This window comes from Vanacampus margaritifer, chromosome 1, assembly GCF_051991255.1.
Source record: "Vanacampus margaritifer isolate UIUO_Vmar chromosome 1, RoL_Vmar_1.0, whole genome shotgun sequence".
Taxonomy (NCBI): Eukaryota; Metazoa; Chordata; class Actinopteri; order Syngnathiformes; family Syngnathidae; genus Vanacampus; species Vanacampus margaritifer.
Window position 1 is genome coordinate 56,151,407 of NC_135432.1, and position 19,191 is coordinate 56,170,597.

The 19,191-nt window shown below is 44.0% G+C and overlaps 3 protein-coding genes across 4 annotated transcripts in view; 1 reads left to right on the forward strand and 2 right to left on the reverse strand.

The window, feature by feature from the left end:
* Positions 1 to 3,273: 3,273 nt before the first annotated feature.
* LOC144059410 (homeobox protein six1b) lies at positions 3,274 to 4,966 on the reverse strand. Its single transcript, XM_077578490.1, has 2 exons — positions 4,091 to 4,966; positions 3,274 to 3,908 (listed from the first exon to the last, which is right to left on the reverse strand). Exons 1-2 carry the CDS (start codon positions 4,648 to 4,650, stop codon positions 3,614 to 3,616), a joined length of 855 nt encoding a protein of 284 aa, XP_077434616.1. The 5' UTR covers positions 4,651 to 4,966; the 3' UTR covers positions 3,274 to 3,613.
* A 4,956-nt stretch (positions 4,967 to 9,922) lies between these two features.
* Positions 9,923 to 17,245, reverse strand: six4a (SIX homeobox 4a). Its single transcript, XM_077555579.1, has 3 exons — positions 16,358 to 17,245; positions 14,584 to 15,254; positions 9,923 to 13,128 (listed from the first exon to the last, which is right to left on the reverse strand). The coding sequence occupies exons 1-3, from the start codon at positions 17,089 to 17,091 to the stop codon at positions 12,545 to 12,547; spliced, it is 1,989 nt and encodes a 662-aa protein (XP_077411705.1). The 5' UTR covers positions 17,092 to 17,245; the 3' UTR covers positions 9,923 to 12,544.
* Positions 17,246 to 18,834: 1,589 nt separating this feature from the next.
* mnat1 (MNAT1 component of CDK activating kinase) overlaps positions 18,835 to 19,191 on the forward strand; it is a 42,178-nt gene continuing 41,821 nt past the window's right edge. Inside the window, exons 1-2 of one of the 2 annotated variants that reach the window (XM_077555624.1) lie at positions 18,835 to 18,913; positions 18,980 to 19,077. In XM_077555624.1, coding sequence (XP_077411750.1) covers positions 18,989 to 19,077 — 89 coding nt within the window. In that variant the 5' untranslated portion in view covers positions 18,835 to 18,913; positions 18,980 to 18,988. Of the gene's footprint in view, positions 19,078 to 19,191 lie in introns of both variants that reach the window. The other variant, XM_077555630.1, reaches the window with a different exon arrangement.

Genomic DNA, 19,191 nt, shown 5'->3' on the forward strand with positions numbered 1-19,191 from the left:
GATCCTGCATGTGCCTTCGGGCAAGAACATTGTCAGATCCATGCATCATTGGTAAGAAAATCTCTCCCGACTCCCCCGCCTTCCCTCCCCTCTACGGCAGGCCTGAAAAGATCCTTTTGTCCCTCATCACTCCCCCCACATCCCCTTCCCTTCATCACCCTCCTCGCTGCCCTCCTCCACCTCGTGATTATTATGGATACCTGTGACCGTCTCACATGTGCGGCACGGCTACACCACCTTCTGCCAGACCACGTACGAGGTTGCTCACCCCAGAAAGTCTTTGATAGAGCAACTGGTGCCCAGTGCAAACATCAGCGTGAGGCCGACTGCGCAAGCTCACGCTCGCCATGTTTATTTGCACGCGTCCATACCCTTCCTGCTGTTGATTTAGAGCCACTGCCACTTTACAAGCATGACAAATGAAATGCCCCGTTGATGACTAGGACCCTGTTTGCCATCAGCAGCTGTTGCTGTTGGCAGCGACGAGCTCAACCTGCGCTTGTCGTCATTAAACGCCTGCTCGCCCACGAGGCCTTCCGTGGAGATAATAAACATGGCGACGGATATGACGCATAGATTTATGAAAGCAACATTTCTCCCTCCGATTCGGAAACGAGGGATTTGAGGGTGATTAAAAGCAGCGTGCGGGTTTCCATATTGGATTGATTTGAGTCTTTCACACATCCTGAAGGTGACTGATGGCCTCTCACTGTCATCTGGCCCGCAGAGCCTGTTTAATCCTGGCTGTGTCTCTGCCGTTCTGGACATGTTGTCATTAGATTAACAGGTATGAGGAGTCACTTTGGTGGCTTTGTGATCACCTGTTTGCTAATTTGTGAATATTTAGCCACACTCTCTGCCAAGAAACAGAGCCACATGCTGTGCTCTGAATGAGCGGATCACCGGAAGCTCAGCTCTCTGCTGACCTCTGCTGAGCGCCGAGTGTCGTTTATGTGTTAAATCCTACAAAGCAAAAAATACAAATCATTACACTCTAATTATTGCAACGTGTGAGTCACCCGTTTATCACTTATTTTGTGTTAGAACTAGCGATGTTCGATACCACCTTTTTCAGACCGATACCAGTACGAGTGCAACTCTTGAGTATTAGTCACTGTTACCGATGCAAAGTACCGATACCGCTAGTACCGGTACTTCTGATGTATAAAATTTCCCTTAAAAAACAATGACATCATTTTAAAGAAAGCCCTATATATCCCAAAATAAAAAAAATCCAGAAAACGCATAAAATTAATTAAACTTTTTCAGAATGCTCGATACCACTTTTTTCAAAAGTACAAATACTCAATTCTTAAATGGTCACCGATATCAAGTACTGATACCACTAGTACTTTTGATACATAAAACTTCCCAATAAAAACAATGACAAATCATTTTTAAGAAAGACCATCTATCCCAATATTTAGTTTTTCCTCGCAACTGCATGAAATTAATGTCAATTTTCTATTCTTCTCATTTCTAGTCTCAGGTCATAAAACAGCCACAAAATGGCTGCCGATACCAATGTCGGCTACCATCGCGCCTACCTCAAAGTAAGGCCAGGTATCAGCCTGGAACAGATGGTATCAGTACTCGCCCATCCCAACGCAATTCAACTCAACTTTATTTATAAAGCATTTTAGTTTTGACTAAAGTTTATTCATAACTAACTTTCCTTGTCCTTGTTTTCCCACAACATTGTTACCAAGGTGTGCCGCAGAAATGATCCAATTTCACTTAATTAATTTAAAAATTATTATTTACAAATAATGTGCCTTTGTTCATCTATCTATGCCAGCGATGTATAGTAAGAGGCAGAAAAATGGTATCTTCTTTCATTCGATGGCAGAAGGTACATAATTGACGTACATAATTGACCTGTGGATCCATTTTGAGATTTTTCTCAGGTGAAATTTGTGTCTTGGTTGGAAAACACTGCATCCGGCTGTGTTGTCTTCTTCACCTGATACTCACCAAAACATTTTCGTGCCCAATCATGCGTCACGGTCCTGTGCTAAGACTTTGAACAGGACCGAGCACTAATTTGTTGAATATTTTGGGGGTAATAAGATCATGAGGGTGAGTTCAGGGAAGGTCACAGTGTAATCGAAACCGGAACATCAGCTATACTGCACTTTTTACACAAACGCTTGTTTAGCTATTTGGTCAACATTTACAATCTGATGTTGAATTGTTATAATAGTAATGAAAGGTCTCAAGTCGAATGGTGCTTTGCAGCATTTGAATTCCATTTTTATGTTAAGTCATATTTGGTGTTGTATTGCTTTTTTCACTCTTTTACCCATTTTTACTAATTTTCTCTGCATGGACAGAGTCTCTGAAAAAAAATGCATACCAGACGAACACGTGAGAATCTGCACCTATTAGTCTTTTTGGGGTTGTAAGAAACATTATAGAGCGATGTGATGATGCAAAATGGCTGGAGGCGCCCACCCACTCACCCCCAAAATGAAGCTGGGTGCTGAGTCCCTGCAGCCCCGCAATCTTTGCAATCAGGCAGTAATGCTAACAGCAACTGTTTCAGATTATGCTGCAGGAAATCCTCAGTGCTCTCTGCTCAAAACAATTTACCCTGACATGAGTGTGGAGCGGGTGGGGGTGGGAGGGCATCTTTATATTCAAGTCCCATTCTGATAACACCCCCCCCCCCCCTAAAAAAAAGGCAATATCATGAATATTATTATTGTTGTGGTGTTTTTGCCCACTGTTATTTAAAGACTATACTAATATCTATCCCATGCATATTTGTTTGTATTGTATATTTATTCATCAGCCATTAAACTTGACCTTTATTTTAGTTTTTCCTTTCTCCGACAGGATGTTTGCCATTTAAGTCTGAAAAGTGCCGTTTTTGTGCTGACTCTTTCCCATGGCCCAGAACCGACTAGACAAACTCTTGCTACCCCCCAAAAAAAACCATGGCAAAAAAAAAATAAAAATAAAGCAGTCCACACCCACACCCCCCAAAAAACAAAACAAAATTCACTTAAAACAAAAAAAAATGAACTTGCGTTTGTTTCACAGCTGCTTCCCTTTGAATGGATCTGCTTTAAATAACACGACGTAATAACTTTATCCATATTTATAATTAACCAAACAAGTGACGACATTTCAGTGTTTTTGTTTCGAGCAACGTGTCCCAAACTTGAAGTCTCAATATGTTTTTATACGCGCAAATTAATAATATCAAGCGAGAGAATTTTTTTCCTTAAATCCACAAACACAAACAAGCGTTGAATAAGGCAAGACAAATGCATTACTTTTAGTTTTATTTAAAACTAATGGCAGGACCTGACTATAGAATTATTTTTAATAAAATATAAATTAAGAAAATGGGTAGTCCACGTAAGTGTTTTGTTAAGGGTTTTGCTTCTTTGTGTTTTTCATGTGCAAGAGATAATAAAAAAAAAAACTCCTGTCGGGGTGATATACAGTTAAGCGCATAAAGGAATTTTAAGTTCGAATCAAATTTAACGACAGACAAGTCAGTCTATATAATAAGGTATAGGCTACAATAGTGTTATTTCATACATCAATCTGATACACTAATCAGTCCTCTTCTGTGTTTTCTTCGTCAAATAAAATAGCGTCTTTAAGAGCCCAAATCCACAAGGCTGGAGGTTAGGGGTCCCAACAAGGAGTCCTGCAGCTGGTGCGGGTGTCCGTGCATGCCGTGCACCGACTGTGGGGCCCCCAGGCCGGGCATGGAGTACGCGGAGGCCCCGGGGTGGACCATGTTGCCCTGGAGCAAAAGCGCAGAGTTCTGGTCGGGGCTTTGAGGGGGAGAAAATTCGTCCTCCGAGCTGGACATGAGCGACTTTCCTCCGTCCAGCGGGGACAGCTGGTTCTGTTTGTTGCCGCCTGCGTTGTTGTTTTCGCTGTTCTCCCTGCATGGAAGAAATGACACGGACAGCATGGCGTCAAACCGGGATTTCACAATTCACAGAGTAATTGACACATTTGATTTAATTAATACAAAAATGCGAATATGTAGGCTAAATTGGAAGCAAACATGAAATTGTATAGTTTTCTAATTAAAAAAAAAAGTGGAAGTCTTGGTTGGAGTTACCTTTCTTTGGCCTCGGCGGCTCTGTCCCTCTGCCGTCTGTTTTTGAACCAGTTGCTGACCTGCGTGGTGGTCAACCCGGTGGCCTCCGCCAGCTCCCTCTTCTCCCGCGGGGACGGATAGGGATTGTGCGTGTACCACTCCCGCAGGACCCCCCTGGACTTCTCTTTAAAGCAGTAACTGGTCTCCTCGCCGTCCCATATCGTGCGCGGCAGCGGGAATTTCCTCCTCACCCGGTACTTCCCCACGGCGCCGAGCGGCCGACCGCGCAGCTTCTCCGCCTCCACGTAGTGCGCCTTGAGCCACAGCTGCTGCAGCTTGGGGTGGTTGTGCGCCGAGAACTGGTGGCTCTCCAGGATCTTGTAGAGCTCCCGGAAGTTGCCCCGGTGGAAGGCCACCACCGCTTTCGCCTTCAGGACGCTCTCGTTCTTGTGGAGGTGGTCGCAAGCGGGGAGAGACCACAAGAAGCGGCCGAGTCTCTCCAGGTTGCCTCCCTGCTGGAGCACCTCGCACACGCACGCCACTTGCTCCTGCGTGAAGCCGAAAGACGGTAAAATCGACATGACGTCCGCGGTTGGTTGGAAAATCCTCCGAAAGTTGACGTTTAGTGTTATTTCTTCTTCTTCTCTCGCGTGGGTGCAAATCCTTCCGCGCTAGGCCTGCCCACGCTCCTCTCCTCGATCTCCGCTCCTCGCCACGCTCCCTTCGCTCTCCGGCAGATTTTCGATGTTGATTGTCGGCACAATTTGTTCCTGGAGGAGATATGTCAGGCTTAAAGGGAGCCCAGTGCGTTCCGGTGATTGGCTCTGCGTCTGCCCTGCACCCCTGTACAGCAGAGCAGCACTGACTTTGCAGCTCCGTTTCCTCCCCAGAGGCAGCGCGTCAGGGGCTGAAATAGGAGCGCGCCTCCACCTCCACCTCCACCTCCCGCCCCCACGGCAGCTCCTAAACACTAATCAATTATTACAGACCTCTTAAAGGCCGTATTAACATGCTTCGAGTATGTAGATATTATTTAGGGTTGGCATTAATCGCACACGAGCAGGAACTTAAACATTTTTTTTGTCGTGCAAAATTTGACCAATTACATCAGCAAGATATTTGTTTATATGCAGGGGAAAACAAATGTGACATTATTGTTGGTGCATGTTTTTTTTTTTTTTTTTTTTAAAGTTGTGTGTTGAAACCTTTCTAGTAAACGCCCACCTCACTTAATTACATACAGATTGTTGCATCTGCACCTTTTCACATGCAGTCTAATAATTACCGTGGCCGTTTATTTTATGGGGTGATATAATTTAATAAGTTCCTATGATGGTTAGGTTTGGTTTAGACTACCAGCAAGCACGTCTTTTATATGACAAACTAGAACCTGCCAAACGGCCCATAGACCACCTTTGTGTGTGTGTGTGTGTGTGTGTGTGTGCGTGTGACAGAGAGAAAGAGACCCTGCCACGATTCATTAAACGGCTGTTCACTACAAAAACAAGTCTCAATGCAACTCTCAATTATTAACTTTACTGTCTTAAAAAAAAAACGAGCCACTGATATGATTCATTTTGATATATAGTGCTGCACAGTCCAAAAACAATCTCAGTGCAATTCTGTCGCATTAAATTGAGAAATAGGCGTACGTATCTTTTAAAAAAATGAAGCTGACACTTCAAATTTATATTAACGACGTGTGTTGAATTATAGGCTGTACGTAAAAAAAAAATGTATTAAAAAAATATATCACGATGAGTTATCTAGGCTGTTTCCTCCTTTATTTTTCTGCCTCATGTTTTTGTAGGTTTTCTCCTGAATTATCTGGCCCACATTTGTCGCAGATTAGACAGGCACCGTAGTGGCTCCTGAAGCGTTTTTCGGTGGGTTGAAACTCTAAACCGATCCATTAGTAAATGAGTTCTGGGTACCACATTGGTCCGTGTGCTGCAGCAGTTGTTGGTTCCAGCCTCAAGGATCACATTTCTCTGTCTGCACCATGCGCAGTCTTGAAACCGGATTCCCCTTTTTCATATGCTTATAGAGCATGGTTTTGGCCCCCAAATGGATTCAGCTTAACATTAAAAATAAGGCCGAAGTTTTAGGATTCGTGGTGTATGGATTGGTTACTCATGTTGTGCTCAAATAATTAATTACGTTAATAGTTTTTAATCAAAGTGAAAGTAATTAATAGGCTATCTATTCAAGTGTCACTTTATGCTTTTATTTGTTTATGGCCAAACTTGTCTGAGTGATCTTATGATTTTTATTTATTTATTTAATAATAAAGTTATTTCATTTAGTTTTGTATTTACGATTTTTATCAATATTAATTGTTTGCAAATGCAGTAATTCTAGAGTTAGTTTATTTAAACTAATGACAAAAACTTGTGGACTTTCCATTTAAATGTCTTTTTAGAGTGTTATGCAAACACACTTGAAATGCGCATGGATGTCAGTGTTGTTTTGCTCAAGAGCACTTGACCACGCTCCAAAATAAACCAGCATCTTTCTAATAGAAGATTTGGGTGTCTTTTTACGGATCAGTCCAACTCCCCTGAGGACAATAAAGAAACATAAATGAGCCAATAATAATAATAATAATAGTAATTACTATTATTATTATTATTATTGCTCTTCTACTTATTATTATTATTTATTGTGAACATGTGTGAGTTAGCGTTTTTTCATAACAATCTCACTTATTATTATTATTTTTATTATTATTATTATTATTATGTTGTTGTTGTTTTTTAAATTGCCTTCCCGAGCCATATGTGTCCCCACAGGCCTTATAAATAGATCCCTCTCGATCCTCACTTTTGTTTGAGGGAGGAGCATCTGGTCATCGTGTTACTTTTTTAAATGGTTCTGACAGAGTCACTACAATAATAATAATAATAATAATATTAATAATTGTATATTTAATACGTTTTTCTTTTTTTCATCATTTGACCTGAAAGGTACAGAAACACAACATTCTGACATTGATTCATATGGACATGTTCAACAAAAGATCATGACTAAACCAGTAAAAATAAAACATGCAAATGATTTGGCCTTTGCGTTGCAATCTGACCTGATGTGTGTATAAACACATATGCACGTTGCTGGACAGTATAACAAAAGGACATATGTGACTGCCTGTGTAAAAGCTTGAGTGAATGAGCTGTCTGATGAGCAGCTCTCGGGTTTCTCTAATATCTCTACCACATTGCGACGCGCCTCCTCCTTTAACCCGAGCAGCCCGGGGGGCGAAATTATTTCAAGATGTCGACTCTCCATCGGCCACGGCCAGAGCTGAGCCCCCACTCAGCCACTCTCCACCCTGGAAGTAATGCAATACTCGGGGATACTACAGGCTATCGCTTGTTAGTGTTTTCTCAATATGATTTGCAGGGATTCCTCCTAAGTGTCCCGTGCAAGTGTGAGGGACAACACAATAACAAACATTTCAGTGTTCGTTTTCACCCGCTAAAATACACCTGAGCTGCCCCGTTCAATTATCCCAAACGTATCCATTATTTATGATCCCAATGGGGCAAAGTTGTTTGCGCCAAGCGTTGCCAGGGAAACCAATGAAATGCTACATTTCACTCCAGTCGAGAGGAGGAAAAATAAGAGAGGCTCGAGCGGGAACACACAAGAGTACGCTTCATAAAAACGTCACCATCAAAAGCCTTCCCCGTATAGGAGGGTTTATATTTGTAAAATATGGAGGAAAAGTGAAACGGCTCACAGATGGTTTTCACTCCATCTAAATCCAAAGTGCTATTTCAGCTGCATTGAGTGGAACAGCGCTGAAGCTGTTTAAATTAGCCAGATAAAGTCCTGCAGGGGAGTTTAGTTTAGTCTGACTTTTTTTTTCTTCTGGGAAGTGGAATAATTTCAAGAGAAAACGATGTGCATTTATAAGCCAGTAACGAAATGTTAATTGGCAAATCAATTATAACTTTAGTGTGCTCCGTATCCCAAATAAAAAGGCAGCCCCTACTCCCCAAACACAACACAACTGTTGACATGAGTGAGTTAAATGAAATTGGAGCTGCAATTATCAGCTTAACAGAGTTTCCTGTCATGTTGGAAAATTAGAGCTGCTACAAGTGCGCTGGGCTTCGACCCCCCCATCAAAATCATTACGCATTTCCTCCAGAGGCCCGACTCCACAAATGCGTTGCAATTACAACCTCGGCGCGTTTACGGCGCTGCGGTCCGTAAACACGCCACAAGCAAACTATTTTGTTAGGGGTCGGGGATGGGGTTTTTTGGGGGGGGTGAAGAAATAAACAAACAGCACGAGCTGAAAAACACAAACAGACCCAGATTGTGTGTGCGCGCTAGCAGGGAGGGGGCGCCAAGACAATACTTTCACACAACAACTCCTTTGTGTGTTTTGTCTTATTACACCCCCCCTCCCCCAATCTCTTTCCATAATCGGTAAGCAGCACAGGTCTTGTCTGCATCTTTCCCACACTAACTCCTTATTCCTCAATATTTTTCCTACAAACAGAAGCTCCCCAGCAGCCTGGGGAGAGCTCAACTTTACTCGGGGCCCGGCAGCAGCGGGAAGCAGCCCAGTAGTGGTGGGTCTCGACCAGCCGGGATGGTACCCGCCGACCCCTGCCCTCTCATTAGTGGGACGTGGAGCAGCGGAGTACCGTGCTCCCCAGGTCATGTTACATATGGCTTGCAGTCTGCTGCGCCGCATTAAATGTCAGCTTTGAAAGCATCTGAAAGGTCAAAGGTCAGTGTTTTTAATAAGGACAAGGTTTCGGGGGGGGGGGGGGGGGGAGGGCTGCTTTTTTTTGTATGTATGTTTTATATTGGTAAATATGGGCAAACTAGAGATAGTCAGATTTTGGCGGTATAAACCAAGGTTGGAGTTTTCTTCCTCCATGCGTGAGATGGCTCCTGGGATATTGTTCCGGCCTACAACAAAGCTGTTTTCACCCTCTTCAATATTGCAAGAGGGATGGGGGGGTCACCCGATACCTAACAATCAGCTAATCCACTGCCCATGGCGACGAGGTCACCTGTGCGCAGGTAACTTTATCCCAGCCTCGCCCTCCCTTCCTGCCTTTGCTCCAACAATGAGCGCAGACAAATAGCCTCTGTTTATGTGCACCACCAGTTAGACCACATCCAAGTCCTTGGGCCCGAATGCCAATAATCCACCGCAGACACACTGCGGATAAAGTCAAATCCCTTCTTGTTTGTCCTCTTGTCAATTCTGGCCTCGTTCTTATCTCTGCGCTGGCTTTGTGGGGAGTGAGGACACACATTTGGTGGGAATTTGTGAATTTCCAGAGAATCCCCTCAAGCCATGTGAGGAGTTCAGGCTCTCTGTGGATGTGAGTGACAGCACCTCAGATTCATTCTTCCACATGTCGGTCGGGAGCCGAGAGGAGGAGGATTGGTTGGAAGGGGTTGCGGGGGGGGGGGTTGTTTGGCCTTTGCCCAGGGAAGGGCCGTTGTTTTGGACGGGGCTATGTAGAGCTGTAGACCCCCCACCCCAAAAGGCTTTACCTCTGGAAATCTCATTGCTGTTTATTTGAATTACAGGGGCTGAGATGAGAAAAGGAGGGCTAATGAAGTCCAGGTTGCCAGGCATGTGCAAACGATCACTTGCAGAGAGAGCAAGTGGCAGCAGGCTCGCTGGATTATTGCGCGCCAGTTTCCCCCTCATCCTCACATTTTGGCTACTTAAATGTTGGAGAGACATGTGCTTTGTGTCTTTTGTCTGTCATAAAGCTGTGCGCAGACATGTGTCGATCCGACACAGAGGTCAAACGCATCCCGCTGTTTTTTACTTTCTTTTGCAAGGATCTAAACTGCCTTGAACTCTTTTTATAAATATAGACTTTTATTGCATTACACAGATTTAGAAAAATACATTCACATAGTTTCAGATGACAAACATATAGTTCAAACTAAGTTAGAAAAAAAAAATTGCCCGTCACTCACTTCTTGTATATGAAATTAAAGCACTTTAGTCCGGTAACAACAACAACAAAAAAAGGCAAAGTGTAATACACTCAGAGATTTGAATTTGGCCGCAAGGCTGAAATGTGCTATAATGGTCATTCATGTATGACAGGAAGAATGCGGGCTCCCATGGTTTAAAAAACAAAAACAAAGTACCAGACTCACTTGAAAAATGGCCTCCACATTCTCTTGTCTTTTCCTAATCTGACACCCAACAAATATTCCAGTGACAGCAGTGGTGGGGGCGGTGGAAAAATCTCTGAATCTGAGGTCTTGCCTTCAGTTTGCAAAGCTTCCTTTCAGTGTTATTCACAATGTAAAATGCAAAAGACAAAAAAAATGTCCAAAACCTTATGACGAAAAGACATCATCGCAACAACCGTTTTCAAAAAAACCACATCTGTCCCTTTTTGTTCCTGATCCATTTGGGAAGCATAGTTATGAGCGTCGGAATCGCTGACATTTGAAGAGGCACGTTAAAATGAAACACGGTAAAGCATATAGCGTCTTCACACCTATCTAACGTAGCTGCAGCAACATACGAATGACATCTCAACCCCACAGTGTGACCTTTTCAATCAAATGACGCCGAGGCTTGTGAGGACAGCTTTGGCTTCTGAAACGTGTGCATTTGTTGAGGCCTGTCCAAAACAACAGTGAAGCCCGTATTATGTCGTGATGGTAGTGCAAATGCCAAAAAAGGGTACATTCATCTTTGAGACTCGAGAGGCAATTTAAGGTGCTTACTGAAGGGCACTTTGTCCGAAATGAGCAGCTTTATATGTTGAATGACATCTTGTCCATACATGTGCGCAGTCCTTCAGTAAAACTGGCCCACGTCCACAGACTTGCTCCCCCTCTTCCCCCTATGAATGACCTTTTTGGTTTGACCCAGATGACGCATTTAGTTTGGAGGAACATCCTGGTCATGTGACTTGCGGCATGCCAGCACCTGCTTCGGCAAATCAAGTCCACTCAACAGGAAGTAGCAGGTGTTGCCTGTAAAACTGCACTTTTAAACACCGCTCAAAAAACATTTGTCGACTTCTGCAATGAGTTGTCCTGACATTACATGTGAAGAACAGAGCTTGTCAACCCACAAGGGTTTTTTTCCACAATATGTTGCATGCAGCCCTACTAATCTAAACACGGTATTCTTATTCATATTGTGTTTGTGAAATATGAATTAAGCAGCAAATCAACCTGTTTTGATCCATCTTAGGGGGCGGCCATTTTGCCACTTGCTGTCAACTGAAAATGACATCACAGTTGTTCAGGGCTCAGGTAGCATAACAATGCAAATGTCACATGACCAAACTCCAAACCACACGCTAAAAACAGTTGGGTCAAAAAGGGACCGACCCAAACTTTTGTGTTTTTTGACCCAAAAGGTTGGGTCATATGAATAACCCACAAAACAGCTAATATAATTGGGTTGCTTTGTGGGTTATTAATTTAATTTGATCCAAATTTTGGGGTTAAATAACAAAAAAATTGGGATCGGTTCATATATTGATAATCCACTTGGGTTATTCAGTTAACCCAAAATGTTGGGTCAAATGTATGACAAACAAAACAACCCGGAAAATGGGTTGCTTATGGGTTATAAATTTAATTTGACCAACTTTTTGGTTTAAAATAACTCAGAAACTTCAGTCAAATTACATAATTTTTTTGGGCTAAATAACTCAAAAAGTTGGGTCAGACCCAATTCAAGCAGGATATTCAATTAATCCAACAAGTTGGGTCAATCAAATAACCCACAAATCAACCCCAAAAATGGGTCGCTTGTGTGTTATTAATTTAATTTGACCCAACTTTTTGGGGTAAATAACTCAAAAAGTTGCATTCATTCATTTTTTACCCAATTCAATCAGGCTAGTCAATTAATCTAAAAAGTTGGGTCAAATAAATAACCCACAAAAAATTGCAATACTTTATGGGTTATACATTTAATTTAACACAACTTTTTGGGTTAACTAACCCAAAATGTTGGGTTGGTCCATTCTTGACCTAATTTGTGTTATTTTTGACCCAACTATTTTTAGAGCGCAGGTGAGCCGTGATTGGCCATTATCTGAGCCTTGAGCAACTTTAATGTCATCTTGTGTGTGGCAAAATGGCAAAATGGCCGCCCCCTGCGAATTTTCAAAAGCAGATTAATTCATGTTCCACAAACACAATATTAATCAGAATACTGCGTTTAGACTAGTGGGGGCATATTAAACATAATATTGTAAAGAAAAAGTTTGGGTTGACCCCCCCCCCCCCCTTTAAAAATGTTAATAACTATATTTTGCATAAATGTCCAGACCTGCTAACAGGCCTTCTGTCTTACTTGAGTGCATTGTAGGAGTCAACACAGTATTGTCAAATAATTTAACAGTTAAAAGAAATTAATGATTTAAAAAAAATCACACACACACACACACGCACACACAAAAGATTATCACTGCTCGCATGGACATGAGTGCTTCTGCTTTAAGGTTAAAGGTCAGCCATGTCTTCCTCCATCTGCACAGTCTGTAGTTTGGCTAGCTCCTTCCCCTCCACAGGCTCCATGTCGCCGCACATGGCCCGCACCATGTCAGTCACGCCCCCCGGACCCGTATTGTCCAACTTGTTCTCTGACAGACTCATGTAGTCGTTGTCCATGCAGGGGCCCATCAGGTGCGAGGACTGGACCGCCCGCACCTCGTGCCCCCTGAGGTATTCAGCAGGCTGGAGGTGGTGACCGCTCGCGTTCGTTTGGGCCATAAGCGGCGTGCTGACGGTGAGCGTGGTGTAGACCTCGGGGCTGGACGAGGTGGCGGAGACCGCAGCTTGGCTGGATGGCGCCTCTTCGGACCTGGGCGTCGAGTAGCCCATCTGCCCGCTCGGGTCCAGGTGGAGCCCGTGGTGGTATGAGGAGTAGACGCCTCTCTCCAGAGGCTCCTTCTTGATGGGCTGCTGGTTGTTCATATTGTAGAGGACGGTGCTGTGGTGCAGGGAGGTCATGGACAGCTTGTCCTGCTGTTGAAAGGATTCGTCGCTGGAGGAGCTCACCGCAACATCGTTCAGAGCGATTGTACCTGTGGCCAGACAACAACACACCAATGCTGATATCAGCAAACAGTAAATCCACTCTCACTTCTCATATTATTCGTATATGTTTGATTGAGAGGCCTCGGCCTCAAGGCTGCTGTTGTGCGTCTCGCACACATTTTGTGTTGTAGCCCGAGTCTGTGGTGCCTCAACAGCAAGCTGCACTTTCTGTTTTTCCTTTCAATTCCTCCTGGCGTGGATTCTCTGCTCAATGTCAAAGTAAGTGCTGTAATGGCATATTCGCTGTTCCCTCTTAGTGCATTTCATAGCCTCTGATTGCCTGAACCATGTTTTCTCGACTCCCCGGCTCTGAAGATCAAGAGCGTCACGATGATGAGTGATGGCGACTTGTTTTTATTCATCTCTGGGCTTTTCGAAGCACTCTCTATGTTTAGGGGAAGGGGTGTCTCTTTTCCACACTCTTTTGTTTTTTTAAGCTAGTTTAGAGGGGGAAGTCAACCCCAAAATATTCTTTACAATAATATGTTGTATTCTAGTCTAAGGCATAACATTCTGAGTATTGTGTTTGTGAAACATGAGTCAAGCAGCAAAATCCAGCGTTTTTATCCATCTCAGGCGGCGGCCATTTTGCCACTTGCAGTCAACTGAAAATTACATCAGAGTTGCTCAGGACTCATGTAATAAACAATTACGGCTCAGCTTGTGAATGTTACATGACTAAACTCAGAAACAGGTGAGCTGTGGCAGGTCGTTACCTGAGCTGCTGTGATGTCATTTTTCAATCGACAGCAAGTGGCAAAATGGCTGCCCCTTGAGATGGATGGGTGGATATGGCTGCTTAACTCATATTCCACAAACACAATATTTATCAGAATAATGCTTTTAAATTAGTGGGGCTGCATGGAACATATTCTTGGAGATAATTAAATTCCTCTCATTTTCCCCTTTATATACCTGCTTTTAACCATCTCAGGTGGCGGCCATTTTGCCACTTGCTGTCGACTAATAATGGCAACACAGTTGCTCAGGTAACGACCAAAAATGGCTAACCTGTTCTCTGAAGCTGAGCCATGATCGGTCGTTACCTGAGCCCTGAGCAATTGTGATGTCATTTTCAGTCGACAGCAAGTGACAAAATGGCCGCCCCCTGAGAATAATAAAAACGGGTGGATTTTTGCCACTTGCTGTCGACTTGCTCAGATAACGATCAATCATGGCTACGCTGTTTTCTGTAGCTGAACCGTGATTACTTGTTGTAATTTTCAGTCGACAGCAAGTGACAAAATGGCCACCCCCTGAGAATCATAAAAACGGGTGGGTTTTGCTGCTTAACTCATATTCCACAAGTGCAATATTAATCAGAATGCCACGTTTCGACTAGTGGGGGCACATGCAACATATTGTAAATATTTTTTAAAGTACAGTATTATCCAAATGTGTAAACTACAGTTAAAAATGACCTGATGTCTCACAGAACCTACCTTGTGTGATTGAGGAGGAAGAGGACGAGGAAGAGAGCTGCAGGGGAGGAAGGCCGACATCGCTGTTAAGCAGCGAGCCTCCATCGCTGTCAGACACACCGCTGGGTACCTGCACCAGGCTGTAGCCGCCCAGCGAGGAGCTGAAGGTCAACACGGAGGAGCCCCCGTTCTGGGCGGCCATGGTGTGAACCCCCTCCAGCTTCACGGGCCCTCCGTTCACACAGCCCGAGTACGGGGAGGCGTACTGCAGGGCCGAGTCCTCAGCTGAGCCTCCCAGTCCTTTCTCCTGCATGTCCTCTCCGGACCCTCCCAGCAGCACCCCTCCGGACGGCCTCAGAGAGTTGAACCCCAGAGGCTGGATGCCCAAATTGAGCCCGTTGAAGAGGATGTTCCCAGGTGAGTGCAGGTAAGACGAGCCGCCGTTGTGGAACGTGGAGGAGGTACTATTGGTGACCAGGCTTCCGTTGTAGAGCCCCCCGCTGTTGGATCCAGCAGGCATTTTGATGTCCCCGATTTGCTGGATGACTACCCCACTGTCCAGAGGCCCTGTTTGAATGGGAAGCGTCCCATGAGTGATAACACCATCTGACGAGTTGGAGAGGGGCCTGGGTGACAATTCTTCTTGACCTTTGGTGGACTCATCCTCTGTGCTGTGGTTTCCATCAGATTCACTGGGAGGCACAATACAGTGGATAAGACATAGCAGGTATTACATTGCACAATTTCTCATCTGCTTATATATTATTTACATTTTTGTATGATACATTTCTAAACACTAATTTAATTTCCGTTGCTGTTCACGTCGCATGCAAGAGTCGCCGCGGGTCACATTTGTTGTTGTGAGGCTATACACAGCTTTGAAGCGCAGACCGTGCTTGGGAATGCATTGCCCTCCTGCCTCATGGAGAGACGACCAGCGTCAACAAGCGTGCAACCATTTGGCGCAATAAATTCTGGTGTGATAAAAAAAAAAAAAAAAAAAACAGCCAGCAGCGCTGGTGATGGTGGTGTGACACAAAACAAATGGCTGCAAATGTTCTTCGGCCTTCACTCGGAATGGAACAATCATTTTACAATTCCATTTAAAAGCATCTGTTTTACGTTTTAAAAAATGTGGATTTGTAATGTCGTTTACTTATTTAATTTTGTAAGCTGTTTTAAGATTGATTCTAACAGCTGCACCCCCACCCACAAAAGGGGAAAAACTCCCTTAACAGCCCCCCCAAGCCCCCACCCAACCTCCTCCTCCTATACAATGACTCCTCCAAGAACAGATAAGACAAGTGTGACTTTCACTGAATAATAACGTTATATTGGACTTTAGCGGGTAGCCATCTTTTGTGTGTTTGTGAATGCGTCTATTATTGTGAGAGTTAAAAGAGGTGACTTTCTCTCTCACACGCACACAGAGACAGAGACACATGAAAGGAGCAGACATTCAGTGATTAAATAATAACCTTGTTGACTTTCGGTCTCCACACGCATGCTAACGCACAAGATTAATTCAAAGCTAAATTAAACACACCTCATGAAAGCCCCCCCCCCCCAACTCCTACAGTAACCAATTCAAGGTGCAGAGTGTGTATGAGCGTTATAGTTGGTTTCCACGCCACACTTGAAACCGGATCCGAATGGCAAGCAGTTCATATTTCAAAACACTACAAACGTGCCCCACACCTTTAAATGTATATAGTAAGTTTCCCTCACTTATGACGCCGATGAGCGAATTTATGAATTGGAGAATTACGCGCAAGGTGCTTCACGTTGTCCTCACCTTTTGGACTGGGCCTCGGACGGGTTTCTGTCCCTCTGCCTCCTGTTCTTGAACCAGTTGCTGACCTGGGTCAAGGAGAGTCCCGTAATCTTGGCGAGATTGCGCTTCTCGGCCGGAGAAGGGTACCGGTTCTGGTTGTACAGGTCCTTGAGCGCGTTCCGAGACCTCTCCTTGAAGCAGTACACCGTCTCCTCGCCGTCCCAGATAGTCCTGGGGAGAGGGTACTTTCTCCGGATCCTGTACTTGTCCACGGCGCCCAGGGGTCTCCCCCGCGCCTTCTCCGCTTCTGTGTAGCGGGCCTTGTACCACAGATCCTGCAGGAAGGTGTGGTTGGACGGGCTGAAGCTGTGGTTCTCCAGAATACTGTAGAGCTCCTGATAACGAGCCTGGTGGAAGGCGACGAGCGCTTGGGCTTTCAGGATGCTTTCGTTGCCGCGCAGCAGGTCGCTCTGGGGCAGCGACCAGAGGAAACGGGCCAGGCGGTCCACGTTGCCCCCCTGCTGAAGAGCCTCGCACACGCACGCCACTTGCTCCGGAGAGAAGGCCAGCGAGGAGGCGGCGCTCACGAGCAGCTCCGTGCGCACCGCGTCCGCGTTGGGCGCCGCTCGCTCCATGGATAATTCGGCCGCCTCCAGCGCCACAAGCTTGATGCACTCCCGCTTGTCCGACTCCTTCACATTTTCCCTCTTGATGTCATTTGCTCTGGTGACTTCTCCGGCTGAAGAAGAAGACATTTTTCTTTTTTTGGGGGGCTTCAAGGCTTCCCTGGTCGAGTCACTCCTCCTCCCAGCTCGATCAGGTTACCTCCTCGCCATGCGAAGGCGATCGGATATCTGACAGCAGCTGTAAGTAGATACTTCTCCCTCTCCCTCTCTCCCTCTCGCCTCCCAACGTGACTTTTTACTCCACGCCGACTGCAAGTGGAAGGAGACACGCTGGAGTCTATGCGCGGCACAGCCACGCTATTGGCCGCTGAGGGCCCCGCGGAGGGGAGGAGCGACGTTCATACTGAGGACTCGAATGTTTGCTTTTCAGCTGTCAGTCATGCAAGCTTCGCTGTACTGTAGTCCCAACAGCGAGCTCACCTGTACTGTGTTGTCAGTGCAAGGTGAGCACTTCTATGAGCGTGGGAATGAATTTGTCAACGGGTGCCAAGCTTCTTCTTTTTTTTCTCTTTTCTTTTTTTGGAGTCGCAAAAGCAGACAAGGAAACTGTGCGCGTTACTGGGGTTCCTCGAGTAAATTAATTCTCGGTTGGAGTAATGTAAAATTAGGCCTACTTAAACTGGCAAAAATGTAGAATTTGTGTAAAAAGACTGGTAAAATTCAAAGCACGGATTCAACTTTTAGTGAACTTATAAATGTCAAATAAGTAGGCTACATTATTCGTGGTTAGAAATTCTTGAGTTCATCTATTCGCTTATATATATATATATATATATATATATATATATATATATATATATATATATATATATATATATAAATAAAATTTAAGGGGGCAGATTATTTATCGGAATTTGCGCAAGACCCCATAATTGCAGTTTTTTTTTTCATTTTTACTCTCTATTTTCTGTTCTTATTTGTACCATATAGGCTACCTCCTTTTCTTTTTTGGGGGGTAGGGGGGTATAACTTAACAAAATAAAATAAATTGAGTGTCAATCATTTTAACTTTTTGCATTCAGGCTTGGTCCATGAATAACGGGGTTCAATTTAAGTGTTAGTTTTGCTCAGGTTGTCTAAATAAGCCGATGATAACAACTATTGAAGAAATACCTATGTTTTTTCCCCTAGAGTCACTTCATTCACTTACTTCAAACTATACCTGCAAACCAATGTGATCAAAAGCTGAATGAATCATAAAAAATATGCCTCTACAATATGATAAAGTTAAATTTGCCATAGTAGCCTAAATGTAAATGTAAGTGTATCGTTGTGTTTATTATTGTGGTTGTACAACTGCATGATCATTCTTATATTTCAAATATTTTCTCCCTTGCATGTAGCAGACTGTAGGTCACCAAATTAGAAATAAAATATCAGTATGACAGTGCACAAAAGCCAAGCATGCAAAGCCGAAAACCTCCCAAACATTTATATTGTTTATTATATTAATAGCACTCAACACGCAACATTCTTTGTGTGTCCATGATGACATATAACTTTTGTCACACTTAATTGAGTAAATACACACAAGCCATTAAAAAGATAGCAATCCATGAGTTTGTTTTATTACAGTTTTGCAGGTGTTATAACAAACGACATACTTGTCCATCCATTCATTTTCTTTGCGTCAGAAAATATGGAACGAAAACACCGATTTGAGCATAACGTTTTAATAGGACTTTAGGATAAAAATCTATTGGTGACTGTAAGACGACATGAAAATAAAACCTGTGTCAAAATACAACATTTGAGAGTCTCTAAAGACGAAATCGTTCCGTTTTAAAACAAGCCCTTCCGCGATTTGGAAGCTGAGAGGAAAGAGGAACCTTTGATACTCATTTCTGGTCGGACCTTATCCGATGAAACACAAGAGCCACCCGCCGGAAATGTGAGCACTGAAGCTGCAAGTTGTTGCTCTTTTTTCCTCATTATCTCAATCAGTTTGCGGTTGTAGATAAACAAAATGGACGACCAAAGCTGTCCGAGATGCAAAACAACAAAATACAGGAACCCTTCGCTCAAGCTGATGGTGAACGTGTGTGGACACACGCTGTGAGTACTATTTACACTTTGACTGCCCGAACTGACTGAACGACACATTTACTGGACTACACTCGCCACATTTACATACAAATAAATGCAGAATATATAACCAATTTAACACGA

Excerpts from the sequence above, each read along its gene's own strand:
- LOC144059410 (XM_077578490.1), bottom strand. The coding sequence starts at position 4,650 with ATGTCGATTTTACCGTCTTTCGGCTTCACGCAGGAGCAAGTGGCGTGC. Across the intron at positions 3,909-4,090 it reads GCCGCCGAGGCCAAAGAAAG|GGAGAACAGCGAAAACAACA; the intron begins GTAACTCCAACC and ends TCTTCCATGCAG.
- six4a (XM_077555579.1), bottom strand. The coding sequence starts at position 17,091 with ATGTCTTCTTCTTCAGCCGGAGAAGTCACCAGAGCAAATGACATCAAG. Across the intron at positions 15,255-16,357 it reads TCCGAGGCCCAGTCCAAAAG|TGAATCTGATGGAAACCACA; the intron begins GTGAGGACAACG and ends TGTGCCTCCCAG. Across the intron at positions 13,129-14,583 it reads TTCCTCCTCAATCACACAAG|GTACAATCGCTCTGAACGAT; the intron begins GTAGGTTCTGTG and ends GTCTGGCCACAG.